Source organism: Bison bison, unplaced genomic scaffold (assembly GCF_000754665.1).
Source record: "Bison bison bison isolate TAMUID 2011002044 unplaced genomic scaffold, Bison_UMD1.0 scf7180017864155, whole genome shotgun sequence".
In the NCBI taxonomy this organism is placed as follows: Eukaryota; Metazoa; Chordata; class Mammalia; order Artiodactyla; family Bovidae; genus Bison; species Bison bison.
Window position 1 is genome coordinate 817,602 of NW_011494727.1, and position 16,182 is coordinate 833,783.

The window sequence follows — 16,182 nt, forward strand, 5'->3', positions numbered from 1 at the left end:
AAATTAAATAAACAGGGTGACAATATACAGCCTTGACGAACTCCTTTTCCTATTTGGAACCAGTCTGTTGTTCCATGTCCAGTTCTAACTGTTGCTTCCTGACCTGCATACAAATTTCTCAAGAGGCAGATCAGGTGGTCTGGTATTCCCATCTCTTGAAGAATTTTCCACAGTTTATTGTGATCCACACAGCCAAAGGCTTTGGCATAGTCAATAAAGCAGAAATAGATGTCTTTCTGGAACTCTCTTGCTTTTTCCATGATCCAGCGGATGTTGGCAATTTGATCTCTGGTTCCTCTGCCTTTTCTAAAACCAGCTTGAACATCAGGAAGTTCACAGTATACATATTGCTGAAGCCTGGCTTGGAGAATTTTGAGCATTATTTTACTAGCATGTGAGATGAGTGCAATTGTGCAGTAGTTTGAGCATTCTTCGGCATTGCCTTTCTTTGGGATTGGAATGAAAACTGACCTTTTCCAGTCCTGTGGCCACTGCTGTTTTCTAAATTTGCTGGCATATTGAGTGCAGCACTTTCACAGCATCATCTTTCAGGATTTGGAATAGCTCAACTGGAATTCTATCACCTCCACTAGCTTTGTTCATAGTGATGCTTTCTAAAGCCCACTTGACTTCACATTCCAGGATGTCTGGCTCTAGGTCAGTGATCACACCATCGTGATTATCTGGGTCATGAAGATAATTTTTGTACAGTTCTTCTGTGTATTCTTGCCATCTCTTCTTAATATCTTCTGCTTCTGTTAGGTCCATACCATTTCTGTCCTTTATGGAGCTCATCTTTGCATGAAATGTTCCTTTGGTATCTCTGATTTTCTTGAAGAGATCCCTAGTCTTTCCCATTCTGTTGTTTTCCTCTATTTCTTTGCATTGATTGCTGAAGAAGGCTTTCTTATCTCTTCTTGCTATTCTTTGGAACTCTGCATTCAGATGTTTATATCTTTCCTTTTCTCCTTTGCTTTTCTCTTCTCTTCTTTTCACAGCTATTTGTAAGGCCTCCCCAGACAGCCATTTTGTTTTTTTGCATTTCTTTTCTATGGGAATGGTCTTGATCCCTGTCTCCTGTACAGTGTCACAAACCTCATTCCATAGTCCATCAGGCACTCTATCTATCAGATCTAGGCCTATGTTGGAAGGTAGATTCTTAACCATTGGGCCACCAGGAAGTCCTCTCCTGCTCTCAGCAGGACGCTATTCTCCGCATTTTCCAGTTTGCTCATCTTAGAAATAAATGCTCATTTGTTGTTGTTCAGTTGCTAAGTTGTGCCTGACTCTTTGTGACCCCATGGACTGCAGAACCCAGGCTTCCCTATCCTTCACTATCTCCCAGAGTTTGCTCAAACTCATGTCCATTGAGTCTGTGACACCATCCAACCATTTCATCCTCTGTCACCCCCTTCTCCTCCTGCCCTCAATCTTTCCCAGCATCAGGGTCTTTTTCAATGAGTCGGCCAAAGGATTGGAGCTTCAGCTTTAGCATCAGTCCTTCCAGTGAACATTCAGGATTGATTTCCTTTAGGATTGACTGGTTTGATTTCCTTATAGTCCATGGGACTCTCAAGAATCTTCTTCAGCACCACAGTTTGAAAGCCAACACCCAGCCCAGTTTATCAGTGCTCAGGATTTTTGTGACCTGGGTTGTTGCGAGTTCATTGGCGGCTGTAAGGGCACCAATAGGAATTAGTCAAGGTGGGTTCTGTGGGCCCTTCTGGATCGTCACCATTCCCACTGGCTTTGTCTCTGTGCGGTGGGCTCTTCCCTCTACACATGCTTCTAAACCCACCTGTACCCCTGCTCCCCAGATCAAGATGAATGCCATGATGGAGACCTCCGAGCTCCCGGCCGTATTTGACGGGGTGAAGCTGGCCGCGGTGGCTGCCGTGCTGTACGTGATCGTCCGGTGTTTGAACCTGAAGAGCCCCACAGCTCCGCCCGACCTCTACTTCCAGGACTCGGGGCTCTCACGCTTCCTACTCAAGTCTTGTCCTCTCCTGACCAAAGAGTGAGTAGACGTCAAACCCACCTGTACACCTGATTGCTGATCTGTCTGTCATTACACTGTTCAAAGAAGAACCTTTTCACCATGGGTCCTCAAGGCATCTATGTAAAATAGTGTCACTGATGTTAAAATAGCCACCATCTCTGTAGGAGTCTGGCACTTGAATCCTGGCGGGTAGGGGACGGACTCAGATCTTTGTTGCCCAAAGTCATCCCTTCTTCCACAGTGTGGTGTCATCAACCATGTCAAGGACTTTGCAGAAAACTGTTGTTGTTTTTAGGTAGATGCAGAAAACTTGGACAGTATTTTGCATGTGTGCGGACTCAGTTGTTTCCAATTCTGTGTAACCCCATTGGCTGTAGCCCACTAGGGTCCTCTGTGGGATTTTCCAGGCAAGAATGCTGCAGTGTGCTGCCTCTTCCTTCCTCAGGGGATCTTCCCAACCCAGAGATCGAACCCGGGTCTCCTGCATTACAGGCAGATTCTTTACCACCTGAGGCCAGTTCTAAGATGGAAGTTTTCCTGACCCCAAATAATTAATGAGCAAAAAAAAGCATAGGTTTCTTGGGTACCTGGAAAAATATACATTAGCTAAGAGAATCCACTCTAAGAGAAGGTTTTCATTCTAGTTCAGTTCAGTTCAGTCACTCAGTCGTGTACGACTCTTTGAGACCCCATGAATTGCAGCCCTCCAGGCCTCCCTGTCCATCACCAACTCCCAGAGTCCACCCAAACCCATGTCCATTGAGTCAGTGATGTCATCCAACCATCTCATCCTCTGTCATCCCCTTCTCCTCCTGCTCTCAATCTTTCCCAACATCAGGGTCTTTTCAAATGAGTCAGCTCTTCGCATCAGGTGGCCAAAGTATTGGAGTTTCAGCTTTAGCGTCAGTCCTTCCAATGAACACCCAGGACTGATCTCCTTTAGGATGGACTGGTTGGATCTCCTTGCAGTCCAAGGGACTCTCAAGAGTCTTCTCCAACACCACAGATCAAAAGCATCAATTCTTCAGCACTCAGCTTTCTTTATAGTCCAACTCTCACATCCATACATGACCACTGGAAAAACCTTAGCCTTGACTGGATGGACCTTTATTGACAAAGTAATGTCTGTGCTTTTTATTATGCTGTCTAGGTTGGTCATAACTTTCCTTCCAAGGAGTAAGCGTCTTTTCATTCCAGGTGAACCAGATTTCCCTGCAGAAGCCCCAGCTCTGTGTTCTGGAGGTGACAGGGGTGAGCACAGCTTCTGACAGAAGTAAAACAGTAGTTGTGAAAGAGACAGAATCTGTGTTCCACACCACACATGCTGTTTCCAGCAGACATATTTGACAGGATCTTCATTGAGGCATGTGGAATCTAGTTCCCTGACCAGGAATCAAACCTGGGCCCTCTGTATTGGGAGCACGGAGTCTTAGCCACTGGACCACCAGGGAAGTCCCTGAATGATTCTCTTCGAAGAACAGATGGGCAGCAGAGACACCTGAGAGTCTGGGCTCTTGCTTTGTCCTCTTTGGTTGTCTAGCTCATTTCCACAGCCACGGGTAAAGAGCTGTGGGCTATGGGTATTTTGGGTGTCTGTGTACAGTTGGCTTGTTAGTTATAATGTCGTGACCCTAAAAAGTTGTAATCAAGCTGAAAGAGACTTATAGCTCAGTTATATTGCCTAATACCTGTGAACTGCCATATACAATATAAATCGCGGTGAACTTGGACCCGCCCCTGCTGAGGGGATTCTACGTCATAGTGGCCTCCACAGCTATGATCAAGGGCATGGTGTTTTAGTAAGCAGTGTTTGCCGTGGAAACTCTGCTCTCTGAGGAGTGTGCACAGCGTTGGTGTGTTTTCAAAATCATCCGGCATTTTTCTTCCATGTTTAATTTAGATAATTCACTCATCTGAACTGGCAAGGAACATTTGCATCCCCTACTTTCAGTTGGGGTGGGATGCAGCTGGATCCAGTTCCTGGGTCTCTGTTTGTAGAGAGCTTTTGAAAAACCAAGGTTTTAAAAGCCCTACGAGATTATAGGCAGATGAGTACAAAGTTCCAGCCAGCATCAGTTCCTGAGTAATTAGAGAAAGCCCTGGGAAAGCTTCTCCCCTCTAGGCTGTTTGGAAAACATCATGTAAGGTTTCAGTTAGTCAGTCGCTCAGTCTTGTCTGACGCTTTTGCAACCCCATGGACTCTAGCCCACCAGGCTCCTCTGTCCATGAGGCAAGAACACTGGAGTGGGTAGCCATTTTCTACTCCAGGGGATCTTCTCAAGCCAGGGATCAAACCCGAGTCTCTTGAGTCTCCTAGGTTTGATTTCACACTAATTGTTCAAAGCATTTTTTTTTTTTTTAACTGATTTTTGGCAGGGTTTTTCCTAACCTGGTTTCTCAGTTTCTTTGAAAAACAGCCTGGAGACATACATCCAACAATTTCTCTTTGCTTTTTCTTCTTCCTGTACACTTTCTCGATGAACCTATGTAACTTCAAGGTTGGATTTGTTTTCCTCGCATTTTAAGGATGGGGAGATGAGGAGTAGTAGAGGGGGAGCCTGGACCCAAGTCTGTGACCCCACAGCTGGCTCCTTTCTTGTCCACAGGGAGGGGGAACAGTGACCTTTCTCAGGGTGCAGGCGAGGGATGGGAGGCAGAGAGCAGTAAGGGGCCAGTCCGAGACAAAAGTCTCTAGCTGGGCTAGCCCTGGAGTGGCCTTCTGATTCCTGCATGACCCTCTCGCTATTTTAATCACTGTCGGAAGCCGGTGGCCTTGATGTTTTTTCTCTGTGTGGCCTTTCTGGCAACAGCCTTCCGTGTGTTTGAAGCCAAGCTCAGGAAGCTTATCTGTTAGGGGTAAAAGTGCTTCTCCCGGGACTTTGAAGATTTTTTTTCCTACAGGAAGCCTGTCTACGGCCTTTACAAACAACTGTCTCGGCTAAAAATTTCACTTAACTGATTTAAAACAAGCTGATGGGGTTATTCAGTAACCCTGACGGAAAGCAGCCAGTTAATTATGACTTACGTGCAAAATCACGGACATAGCCTTTTGATGTTCTGGTGTAGGAAAAAAAAAAAAAGTCGGTGAAAGGTGAACAGTGAAAACATGTTAGGAGAACAGGGATTTTTTTCCCCCTCTTTTCAGCATTAAAGTCAGTTTTTAAGTCTGTCTTGAGATCACCTAGCCAAAGATACATCAGAAATGAATTTTTCAATGTCTCGAGAAAAACTTTTCTAAGGTCAGGTGATACGTCTCTTGTTCACTTAGCAACAGGTCAATATTTACCTAGTGATTCAATTTTTTTTCTCAAAACATGTTCGATTTCAGTGAAACAGGCAGACTAAAAAGCTCAAATCAGGATTATGAGAAAATTTAGATGATGATACAGATCTCCATTTTTTCCTCAAATAAAAAATTTAATGCATGTTCATTTTTTTTTTTAAACGGAGAATAAGGTGAAACACAGAAATCATGTGTGAGTCTCCTCCTTGGGGATACACATCACTTTGTTGGTCATCACTCCTGCAGGGTTTTTGCTGCTGCAGATCATTTCCTCCAACAAAATCAGGGGCATATGTAGCATTTGGTAACCTGCTTTAACACTTAGCATACCATGGGGACTTCCCTGGCAGTCCACTGGTTAAGAATCTACCCTTCTAACACAGGAGCTGAGGGTTCGATCCCCGGCAGGAGAACTTAGATTCCATAGGCCGCATGGTGTGGCCAAAAAATTTAAAAACAAACAAAAAACAAAACAGTATGCCATGGACACTCATCCACACTGCTACATATCTTCTAACATTTGATTTTTAGCAGCTTCAGAATTCTGTCAACTATTCAAATTTCCTAATGGCTGTTGGCAGCAGTGGTGCAGAGAAAAAGCCTTGATCTGAAATGTGGATTAGGATGCAAACTGAGGTCTTCTTCTAAACAAGGTGGACCCCTGGACCACGTGACAGGCCCTCTGGCCCTTGGTTTCCTCGTGTGTGAAATGAAGCAGTCTTACAAAGCTCCTTCTCATCATGAAGCTATGACCAGAAAGTACTCTCCAAGAAAGCATCAATTTTTTTTTTTTTTTAATTTATACATGTGGCACACACTACATAGACTTCTAAGGCCGCAGCTTTTTGTTGGGGTGAATGACTCAACGACTAGAAGTCACAGAGGGTGTGAAGAGATGAATATTATAGAGTTCTGCTTTACGTATATCTCTAGTTTTAAGCTGTGAAGAAAAGGCTGAATGTTTCTGATGGTAGTTCTTTAATTGTAATGCATGAGAAAAAACAGGGCCGATTGACCCCATCATTCTAGCTGTGTTTCTTACCCCTTCTCCCATCCTAACTCAAATTGAAGCATCCCAGTGTGGCTTGGAAAATGAGTTGTGCTATGGACTGAATTGTGTCCCCCCAAAATTCATGTATTGAGGACCTAACTCCTTATATGATGATATTTGGAGGTGGGGTCTCTAGGAGATTATATGGTCTAGATAAGGTCATATGGGTGGGACCTTTATGATAGGATTAGTGCCCTTATAAGAAAAGGAAGAGCATCAGTGCTGTCTGTACCATATACAGACACAGCAAGAATGTGGCCTTCCACAAGCCAGGAAAGGCGTGCTCACCAGGAAGCAGATTGGCTGACACCTTGATCCTGGTCTTTCATCATCTAAAATTGTGAGAAATAATTTCTGTTAGTTAAGCCAAGAAGATAAATTAAGTAAAAATAAATGAATAAAATGAAACTGGCCGTTCTCCCGCGGTGCCCTTTCAGCACTATCATCCTCTGAGTCTAGGACCACTGCATTGTCACAAGCACTGAAAGACTTTCTTAGAAGGACCCTGGGTTGGGAGCCCTAGTGACCAGGTAAGGAGCGGAACCCAAAGAGAAGGGTTTTCTTGTGTGTCTGCCCACTCCTAACCGTTCTCACTCCCTTTGCTCTAGGACAAGGGGACACTGGACCCCTTGGACTTTTGTTTTTTTAAGGACTTTGTTGAGCTGTCATTTACATATAGTAAAATACACAAACCCTAAGTATACAGCTCAGGGCCTTTTGCATATATATTCACCTGTGTAACTGCCACTCCCCTGTGCTTTACAGGAATGTCCCAAGTCACCTCTTGCCTCTGACCCACTTTGTCACTATGCCACTTGAGTTGGGTTCTTTAAGCAGGCCAGCACCCAGAGTGCAACACTGTGACCCTAGCCTATCCCAGCCTCACCACCCATGGCATTTTGCATTGCCCATTAAGTGCCTGCCCCTTAGGCACTCATCCCTGGCTCCCCCAAATCTCTTCTCTCTCTCCACCAAGAAGCCTCCTCACCCTGCAAGAAAAACTTAACTAGCATAACTTTGCTGGTGGTCCAGTGGCTAAGACTCTGAGCTCCAAATTCAGGGGGCCAAATTCCCTGTTTGGGGAACTAGATCCCACACGCTACAACTAAGAACTAGTGCAACCAAATAAATAGGTTTTTCTTTTTTGAGTATGTCATAAAAAAAGAAAAAACTTAAATAGCTTCTATTCTGAGAAACTTTGCCTGACTACCCTCAGCTCCTCTTCAGTCAGAATGAGCCCCCTCTTCCTTCTTCCTGTCCGAGTTTCCCCAGCATATAGCTTCTGTGTCCATTTAACATATTTCATCGTTTTCTGCAGGGCTTCCCTGGTGGCTCAGTGGGAAAGAATCTGCCTGCCAATGCAGGAGATGTGAGTTTGATCCCTGGGTAGGGGAAAATCCCCTGGAGAAGGGAATGGCAACCCACTCCAGTATTCTTGCCTGGAGAATCCCACGGACAGAGGAGGCTGGCAGGCTACAGTCCATGGGGTCAAAAAAGAAATGGGCAATGGGTTGGACATGACTTAGTGATAAACAACAACAGTCTTATTCTATAGAGGTTTGTACCTGTCTCTTTTCTTCACCAGTGGAGTATATGTACCCCAAATCAGGATCCATAGTCTTGACCAGACAGAACAGGATTCCAAGCCATTCTAAGTCTTAAGTGTAATGCTCTTCTGCCACTTGTTTTCCATAGACAGGTGTAGTTGAGGGATGTTCCCATTTTGGTTTGGTTTGGTTTCCCACTCCAGCTTAAGCAATCAGTGCTGCTCAGGGGCACTTCAGGGAATCAGGTGTACCTTCAGCTCTGAGCTTAGGGCTTCCCTCGTAGTTCAGTCAGTAAAGAATCTGCCTGCAGTGCAGGAGACCCAGGTTCAATCCCTGGGTTGGGAAGATCCCCAGGAGAAGGAAATGGCAACCCACTCTAGTATCCTAGCCTGGAAAATCCCCTGGACAGAGGAACCTGGTGGGCTGCAGTTCATGGGGTTGCAAAGAGTTGGGCACGACTAAGTGACTAACACTTTCTCAGCTCTGACCAAGTTTTGCTTATTAGGAAGTCACTGTGCTGTCTCTGAAAGAGGATGGATTGGTTGGTTGGTCTTGCTGCTGCTGCTAAGTCGCTTCAGTCACATCCGACTCTGTGCGACCCATAGACGGCAGCCCACCAGGCTCTGCCGTCCCTGGGATTCTCCAGGCAAGAACACTGGAGTGGGTTACCAATTTCCTTCTCCAATGCATGAAAGTGAAAAGTGAAAGTGAAATCGCTCAGTAAGTGTCCAACTCTTCGTGACCCCATGGACTGCAGCCTACCAGGCTCCTCCGTCCATAGGATTTTCCAGGCAAGAGTACTGGAGTGGGTTGCCATTGCCTTCTCCGTGTTTGGTCTTAAGTCAGGGCAAACCCAGGTATATCCAGAAAGGCAGTTTGCAGCCTCCACCCTCCCCTTGTAGTTCCCATCACCAGCCCTGGTTTAGAAAGTGAAGACAGGAAGCAGGTGCCCTGTCTCTGGAAGCTGTTATTAAAATGCATACATTCCCTGTGAGAAGCCAGGCGTCTACTTTTTCACTCATTAGTGGGCTCGTCAGTATGGATCGTGGTAGAGCTGAAGATGAAGGCTTTTAAGAGGAATGTGATGGAGCGCTTAGCTAAAAGGCAAGCCTAAAAACAGATGACCGAGGTGTTTTTATTAGATGCAAGAGACATCTGTGAAGCCCTACACAGTCTAGTGAAGGGACACAGTGAGATCAAATCATCAACCATATGCTTGTGGGTCCTTTCTTCCCCAGAGGCAAAAAAGGTAATAGCTTCCTTCTGTAACCCACTGCTGCCTGTATTAATAAGCTCTGGATTTTATTATTCTCCATGGGTTTGAGAGACACCTGAAACTTGGAGTAGAGGATCACACCCATTTCAGCACCAAGCCAAAAATAGTAGCTGACTCATTTCTGCCAATGGTGCCCTTTCTGAGCACTTCCTCTTTGAAGCTGCTTCAGACACTCATCAAACAACAGCAGAAACCCTGTGACCTTTCCATGGATCGTAGTGGGTTCGTCTTCTGTGTGTTTTTTTTTTTTTTTTCTATTTATCTCCTCATTCACGAGAGTAGACTCCAAACAAGAATCCCATGGAAATGTTGTTCTCATCGTAATTAGTCCCTATCTTTAGTTTCCTGCCAGTGGTCATTCATTAGCCTGGGTTAATGAACATCGAAAGATTTACTTCTCTGAGACTCTGTTGTTGGAGGTATTTTCAAAAGATCATTTATTTTAAAACCATTTCATTGTGAAAAAAAAATTTTGAGGGACTTTCCTGGCAGTCCAGTAGTTAGGACTCTGTTCTTCCTGCAGGGCATGGGTTGCATCCCTTGTCTAGGAACTGAGATCCCATATGACACGTGGTATGGCCAGAAAACAGAAACAAAAAATGTTATTGGTTTCTACATACCTGTGCTTAATTATTTCTTCTCAGACACAATATCAGTTCCCTTTCTATACAGGCATTCATACTCCCTTTCTATCAGTAATATTCACTTTTCTTTTATTTATCCCAAATAAAAGCCTTTTTCTATATATAAAAATACCATGTTGTTGCTGTTGTTTAGTCGCTAACTCATGTCCAACTCTTTTTCGACCATGTGGACTGTAGCCATCCATGGGATTCTCCAGGCAAGAATTGGAGTGGGTTGCCATTTCCCACTCCAGGGGATCTTCCCAACCTAGGGATTGAACCTGCATCTCCTGCATCGTCAGATGGATTCTTTACCACTGAACCACGAAGGAAGCCATTCACACATGTATATATATCTGTGTGTGTGTGTGTGTGTGTGTGTGTGTGTGTGTGTATCCTAGTATACCCAGGACATATTAAAAAATTAGAAGTACTCAACAGAAAAGCACTAATTCAGATCGGTCTCATGTTGCAATATATGAAATTATTTTCCAGATCTAAAGAGCAAAGGGCTCAATATGTAAATTCCTACTCCCCTTTCCATTTCCTGCCTTGCCTCCTTTTTATTTTACTGTGTCTTCTTAGTGGTGGTGTCACAGGGGAAGCTAGGACAAGAATCTTGTTTGTGAACAATTGGTGTTTCTCAGTCTTAAAGGAAACCGTGCAAAAGCAGCTCCACGCGTTCCCTTCCGGTCACACTGCCACCCCTGGGCCCCTCCTGGGTAGAAATTCCGGAGCCAGCACGGCTTATTTATAGTGAGTTAAAGTTGAAAAGAATTTCATTATCTTGGGCTTAAATTCTTAATTCCTTCTTGTTCACAGAGACATTCCAAATCAGATTTAGATCCTTTCCTTCTTGGCTGCACACTCAAGCTTTGTCCTTTTTATAGGATAATCTCCTAATTGCCAGGAGCCTTAATTCTATTGACCTGATTTTACCCATTTAAGAACTGTGCAAATATTTCCTTAGATGCTTGTGGTAAACCATTAACAATTGATAAGTGGATCTGGAGCACTCTAATGGGTTTATTATGTACGCACCAGACCTTCAGAACACATTTGTTGAGAAACTTACATTGCAAGAGAGTCCTTGAAAGATGAAAGACTCAGAAAGCATGAGACTGATGATTGGTGGTTAGCTCCCATGAGGTCACCTTTTCAGGGGCCTTCATTTTTAAATGGCTTGTGTTTTTGATGACAGTGGCCCAAACCCAAACTGTCAAGGTGAGAAAGTTGAATTGCTAAAGCTGGGTTACTGTCCTGTCACTAGGCTGACCAAACATCCCGATTTTCCTGGGGCTTAATAGGGTTCCCAGAGTATGGAACTTTCCCACTAAAACCTGGGAAAGTACCAGATAAACAGGGATGCATCGGTCACTATCTGTTTCTCACTGTCTTCTGGGATCAGATGGTGAGGTTTTCGTAAGTGGGTGCCATTAGGAGTAAGTGTTTAGTTCGCCAGTGGTCAGCTGTAATTTAACCCTTGGATGTTGCCCATCTGTACTGTCTCTGCCCTAGCAGCTCAGTTATCCAAGAGACCAGGAGGAAAGTGCTGCCGCCTCTGAGGCCTCTTGTATTGACTTAAGACGAGAAAACTGTGAGACCGTGGAGAGATTCGTCCGCCTTCCTCTAGCCTTGGGACAGGTTGTAGCCTCTTGTTAGAGACTCTGCTTTCGTGGAGGAATTACTGAAAGCTCTAAAAGGTTCAGAATCTAGAATATGTGAAACTCTTTTGATTTGGTTCAGATGGGAGGAACATCTATGTGCCATGCACTCCGTAAAGCAGAAGTTTTCAGTTTCTAAGAATGTATTACCAGCCTATTCCCCTGTTGATCATGCTTGAGTTTACCCTTCGGGCCTCTACCATGCCTTCAAAAAGGGAAAAGAAGCATGTGCTACAGCTGATTCTATCCCACGGTGTCAGAGCCAGCACATCTGGATGGGCCGGTGGGCCTCCGCTTTGTGCAGGGCTGGCTGCATTGCCAAGTCACCGTCTCTTTCAACTTTTCCCAGGGCTCCAGGGTCAATCTTTGTCCATCAGTCAGCCTTAATTTTATTTAAACTACTTTAAACCTAATTTCCTTTATAGGATTTGCCTGGGATTAGATCCACTTTTGTGGTCCTTCTCAATATGTAGTTGACTGAAAACAGGTCCAACATCTAGGAGCATGACCAGGCTTCATTTTCTAGAAACTGTAAAATTTCCAAGTGTAGCCAACTTTTGTCAGTTTTTCTTGTTCTGTTGATCCTGTAAATTTACTGCTTATGAATTTTGATCTCAAACTATTTCTTTTCTCTGCCAGCTCCCTGGCACAGCTCCCCTCACTGTGACAGTGCACTCGATACTATGTACGCTTTATTAATAAAGTATAATTAAGACAGCAACTTGATTTTGAACGTGTGTCCTAGGGACTTCCCTGGTGGTCCAGTGGTTAAGACTTCACCTTTCAATGCAAGGGGTGCGGATTTGATCCCTGGTTGGGGAGCTAAGATGCCGCATGCCTCGTGACCCAAAAACCAAAACCTAAAACAGAAGCAATATTGTAACAAATTCAATAAAGACTTTTAAAAATATTAAAAACGTGTTCTAGAGGGTTCAAGTCAGGGATCGAACCAGGGTCGTCTCCTGAATTGCAGGCAGTTTCTTTACTATCTGAGCCACCTCCAGGGACGCCTCCTCTGGAGGGTTAATAAATATGGTTTCTAAACTCTTAACTGCCCTCATCAACATTCAGTGGTATGGAGGGTAAAAAGCTGACTGCCGTTTTACTTCATCTTCGTCCAAAGCGGCAGCAAGCGAAGCAACCAATTTTGGAAGCCCAGTCCTCTTCAGCCACCTCGAGGATGCCTTCTGTGCAAATGGAGTCTGTTGGGGGGACGGGGTTTTAGGATCAGAATCTGCTAAATGGTATAATATTAATTCAAGGTAAGCGTCTTCCGAGGTTTTTAAGGAAACTTATCCCTCTGTGAAATTCTGGGAAGTGAAGCTTTTACTCCTACAGAAAACTGTAGTCCTTGACTAATCGATGTTTCAAACGGTTGGATAAGATGCCAACCCTGTCACCACTCCCAGGTCACGGTCTGCCAGACTGAGCGGCGCCATCCCCCAAGGGCCATGTCCTTCTGGGAGCGTGTCCTCTGCCCAAGGTGACTCCCAGTGGTACAGCAGCCCCGTGAGCCTCAGAAATGAGTCAGCCCTCCTGGCAGCTTGTGAACCAGCCTAAATCTCCACCCTGTGCCGTCTCTAATCATAGAGTGAGGACCCAGCCTGTGTGGGTGCAAGTTGGACGGCTTAACTTGTGACGTGGCCAATAAGAGTCTGCAAGCCGGAGCATTTGGGAAACCTCCTCGCCCGGAGGTCAGCAGTTGATCCCTCCCAGGAAGGGAGAGGTCCATGAGAGGTGGCAGGTTGTGTGTTTTCCATCTTTTCCACTGGGTACTAAAGCCATTGCCAACCAACCCCACTTTCTTGTTGAACTGTGGTACCAAATTCTCCAACACTGGCATTTTCAGCCAGATGGCAAAAGCTTGAACAGTAATTCCTTTTTTTTTTTTTTTAAGATTTTAAAAACCATTTTATTGATTTATTTATTTTTGGCTGCGCTGGGTCTTCATTGCTATGTAGGCTTTCTCTAGTTGTGGCGAGCGGGGGCTACTTTCCAGTTGCGGCGCTCCAGCTTCTCGTTGCAGGGGCTTCTCCTGTTGTGGAGCACGGGCTCTAGGGTGCGTGGGCTTAAGTAGTTGCAGCTCCTGGACTTAGTTGCTCCAAGGCAAGTGAGATCTTAGTTCCCTGACCAGGGATGGACCTTAGCACCCAGCAGTGAAAGAGCCGAGTCTTAATGACTGGACCACCAGGGAATTTTTTAAACTTGAAATCTGCCAAGCCATAACAATGCAGACTTTTCCTTCCTTAGTATTTCCATAAAGGACAATTCTTCTTCTCAGTGGACAAATATATATATATATATATTTTAAGGTAGTCAATTAATATAGAACAACATGCTCTTCCAGTCTGTTCTCTGTGTGTGCAGCCCATACTCACCCCTTCCCTTACACGCAGAATCCTTCTTCTCGTATTTCTGTCTCCTCTGTATATCAAAATCTTCTTCATCTCTCAAGGCCTCCTCACATTCTAGCTCTTCCAGCATTCTCTAACCTTTACTCTTCTTCTGTCTCTTTGGCTCCTACTTATCAGCAGAACTATAAATGATATCTTTCTCTGTGTGTATCTCTCTTCACCCTCAGCTGTGTTCTGAGAGGCTTAAGGGCAGAAGCTGTCTTAACGTTTTCTGTATTCTCTATGGCCGCTGCTTTGCACAGAGTCAGTGCACTCTGACACTTGTAGGTCGTTTTGGTAGGAACCCAGGTGATTAAGGGTCAGAATGAGTAATTCAGATCAGTGATTAAGGAGTGTAGAGGAAGAGGGAGATGGTGCTGTGTTGGCTTGGATGAAGTCTTGTGGGATCCTGAAAGATGAGTTGGTTTGGAAAAAAGACAGAGCAGTTGGCATGATCATGAGCTAGCGAAATCCATCATTTAAGCAAGTACTTCCGGTAGAAGACTGCCTTTGATCCCCAGGCCATCGCTTTTCACTGACCCACGTTTGTTCCTTGGTCCTGTTGGCCATCCAGCCAGCCTGCCTGCGTAAGGAGATGATGGATGTGCCACCGATTTGGCCTGTTTTCTCACTGTCACTCTTTGCCCTGCCCCCACAGCCTCTCTTCTCCTGTTGCCCATGTTCCAGGATCTTTATTTGGCTAGACTTGGACCATCTGTCTTGCAATTCCCAAACATTTCTTTGATGCTCTTTGTGTAGCATTTGGACCTGCTGCTGTCTGTGCCCTTTGTTCTCTGTGCCCTGGGTTTTGTTTGCTAATGTGCTTTGGCCCCATCACTGGCCTCATCTCCATAGCTGCTTCCTGGCAAGCTCCTTGCTGGATCCCTATGCCGTGATCCAGTGTGAGGAGAGCTGTCTGATTACAGCAGACAGCCCCAGGTCACCAGGGGAGAAAGAGGAGTCTCAGATTCCCAGAAAGGAAGAGTCTGGTCTTGATCCCATGAGCGCTAGTGGAGAGAGCAAAGGGAAGGGTGGGAGGCCTTTCAAGGTAGAATCAATAGGTGCTGGTAGATAGTGGAATAGCCTTGAGTGGTTGAAGGGAAGGGCTGAGTAACCGAAAATGCCATGATTACCGAGCAATTGAGAGAAGAATAGAGCCATTGACAGAAATAAAGGAGTCCAATGGGGAAGCTGCTTTCTCGGGGAAAGTTGTTTAGTTTGGGACAGTCTATGGGACATGCCTGGGCAACGAAATTTAGGTGTGAGCTTAAGGCCAAGTGGTTCAGATGGTTAAGAGTCCACCGCAGTGCTGGAGACGTGGATCCGATCTCTGGGTTGGAAAGATCCCCTGGAGAAGGGAATGGCAACCCACTCCAGTATTCTTGCCTGGAGAATCCCATGGACAGAGAAGCTTGGCGGGCTACACTCCACGGGGTCGTAAAGACTCGGACACTACTAAGCAACTAACACTTTAAGGCCAGGCATGCAAAGTCCAGAGCAGCTATCAACAGGGGAGAGAAAGGCAGATGGGGAGAGAGCTGAGGACTGATGGCCGTGGCAGGTGAGGGTGGGAGGAAGAGCCAGTGAACGAACCAGAGATGGGCAGTTCTTGAGGAGAACCAGGAGCCCTGGGTGTCATAGAAGCCAGAAAAGGAAGACTTTGAAGCAGACCATGTCAGAAGCCACAAAAAGTCAGGAAAAGTGAGGGCTGACCAAAGACCTTGGAGCTTAACCAGAAAGAAGCAGGGATTTTTGAGGATGAATTTTCTTTTTGGGGGTTGGTTTTTTTGTTTGTTTGTTTGTTTTTAATTGGAGTATAGTTGCTTCTGGGTTTCCTTGGTGGCTCAGCAGTAAAGAATCTGCGTGCCAATGCAGGAGATTCAGGTTCAATTCCCGGGTCAGGAATTGACCTGGAGGAGGAAATGGCCACCCACTCCAGTATGCTTGCCTGGGAAATCCCATGGGTAGAGGAGCCTGGCAGGCTATAGTCCATGGGGTCCCAAAGGAGTCGTACAGGATTTAGCGACTGAACAACATAGGTGCCTTACAATGTTGTGTTAGTTTCTGGTGTACAGCAAAGTGAATCAGCTATACTATACATGGATCTCCTCTGTTTGGGGTTTCCTTCCCATTTAGAACAGACCGCATAGCGCAAGGCTGAGTTTTCAGTAGTAGGGTCAGAAATGAAGTCAGTTCATAGAAACTGCAGGAGAAACAACAACAACAAAAATAAGTGTGGCAACCAAAGCTGAGAAAGAAAGGGGGGAAAATAGGAAGCTAAAAAGTGAAAGTCACTCTTTCACTTTTAAGCTTTCACTTTTAGCTTTCAAGTGAAAGCTAAAAAGT

General features: G+C 45.2%; 1 protein-coding gene across 1 annotated transcript in view; it reads left to right on the forward strand.

The window, feature by feature from the left end:
* The window catches only part of ABHD2 (abhydrolase domain containing 2), a 109,534-nt gene that overhangs the window by 30,540 nt on the left and 62,812 nt on the right, over positions 1 to 16,182 (forward strand). Inside the window, exon 3 of the mRNA XM_010841021.1 lies at positions 1,818 to 2,017. Within this exon, the coding sequence (XP_010839323.1) occupies positions 1,824 to 2,017 (194 nt within the window). The 5' untranslated portion in view covers positions 1,818 to 1,823. The remainder of the gene's footprint in view (positions 1 to 1,817; positions 2,018 to 16,182) is intronic.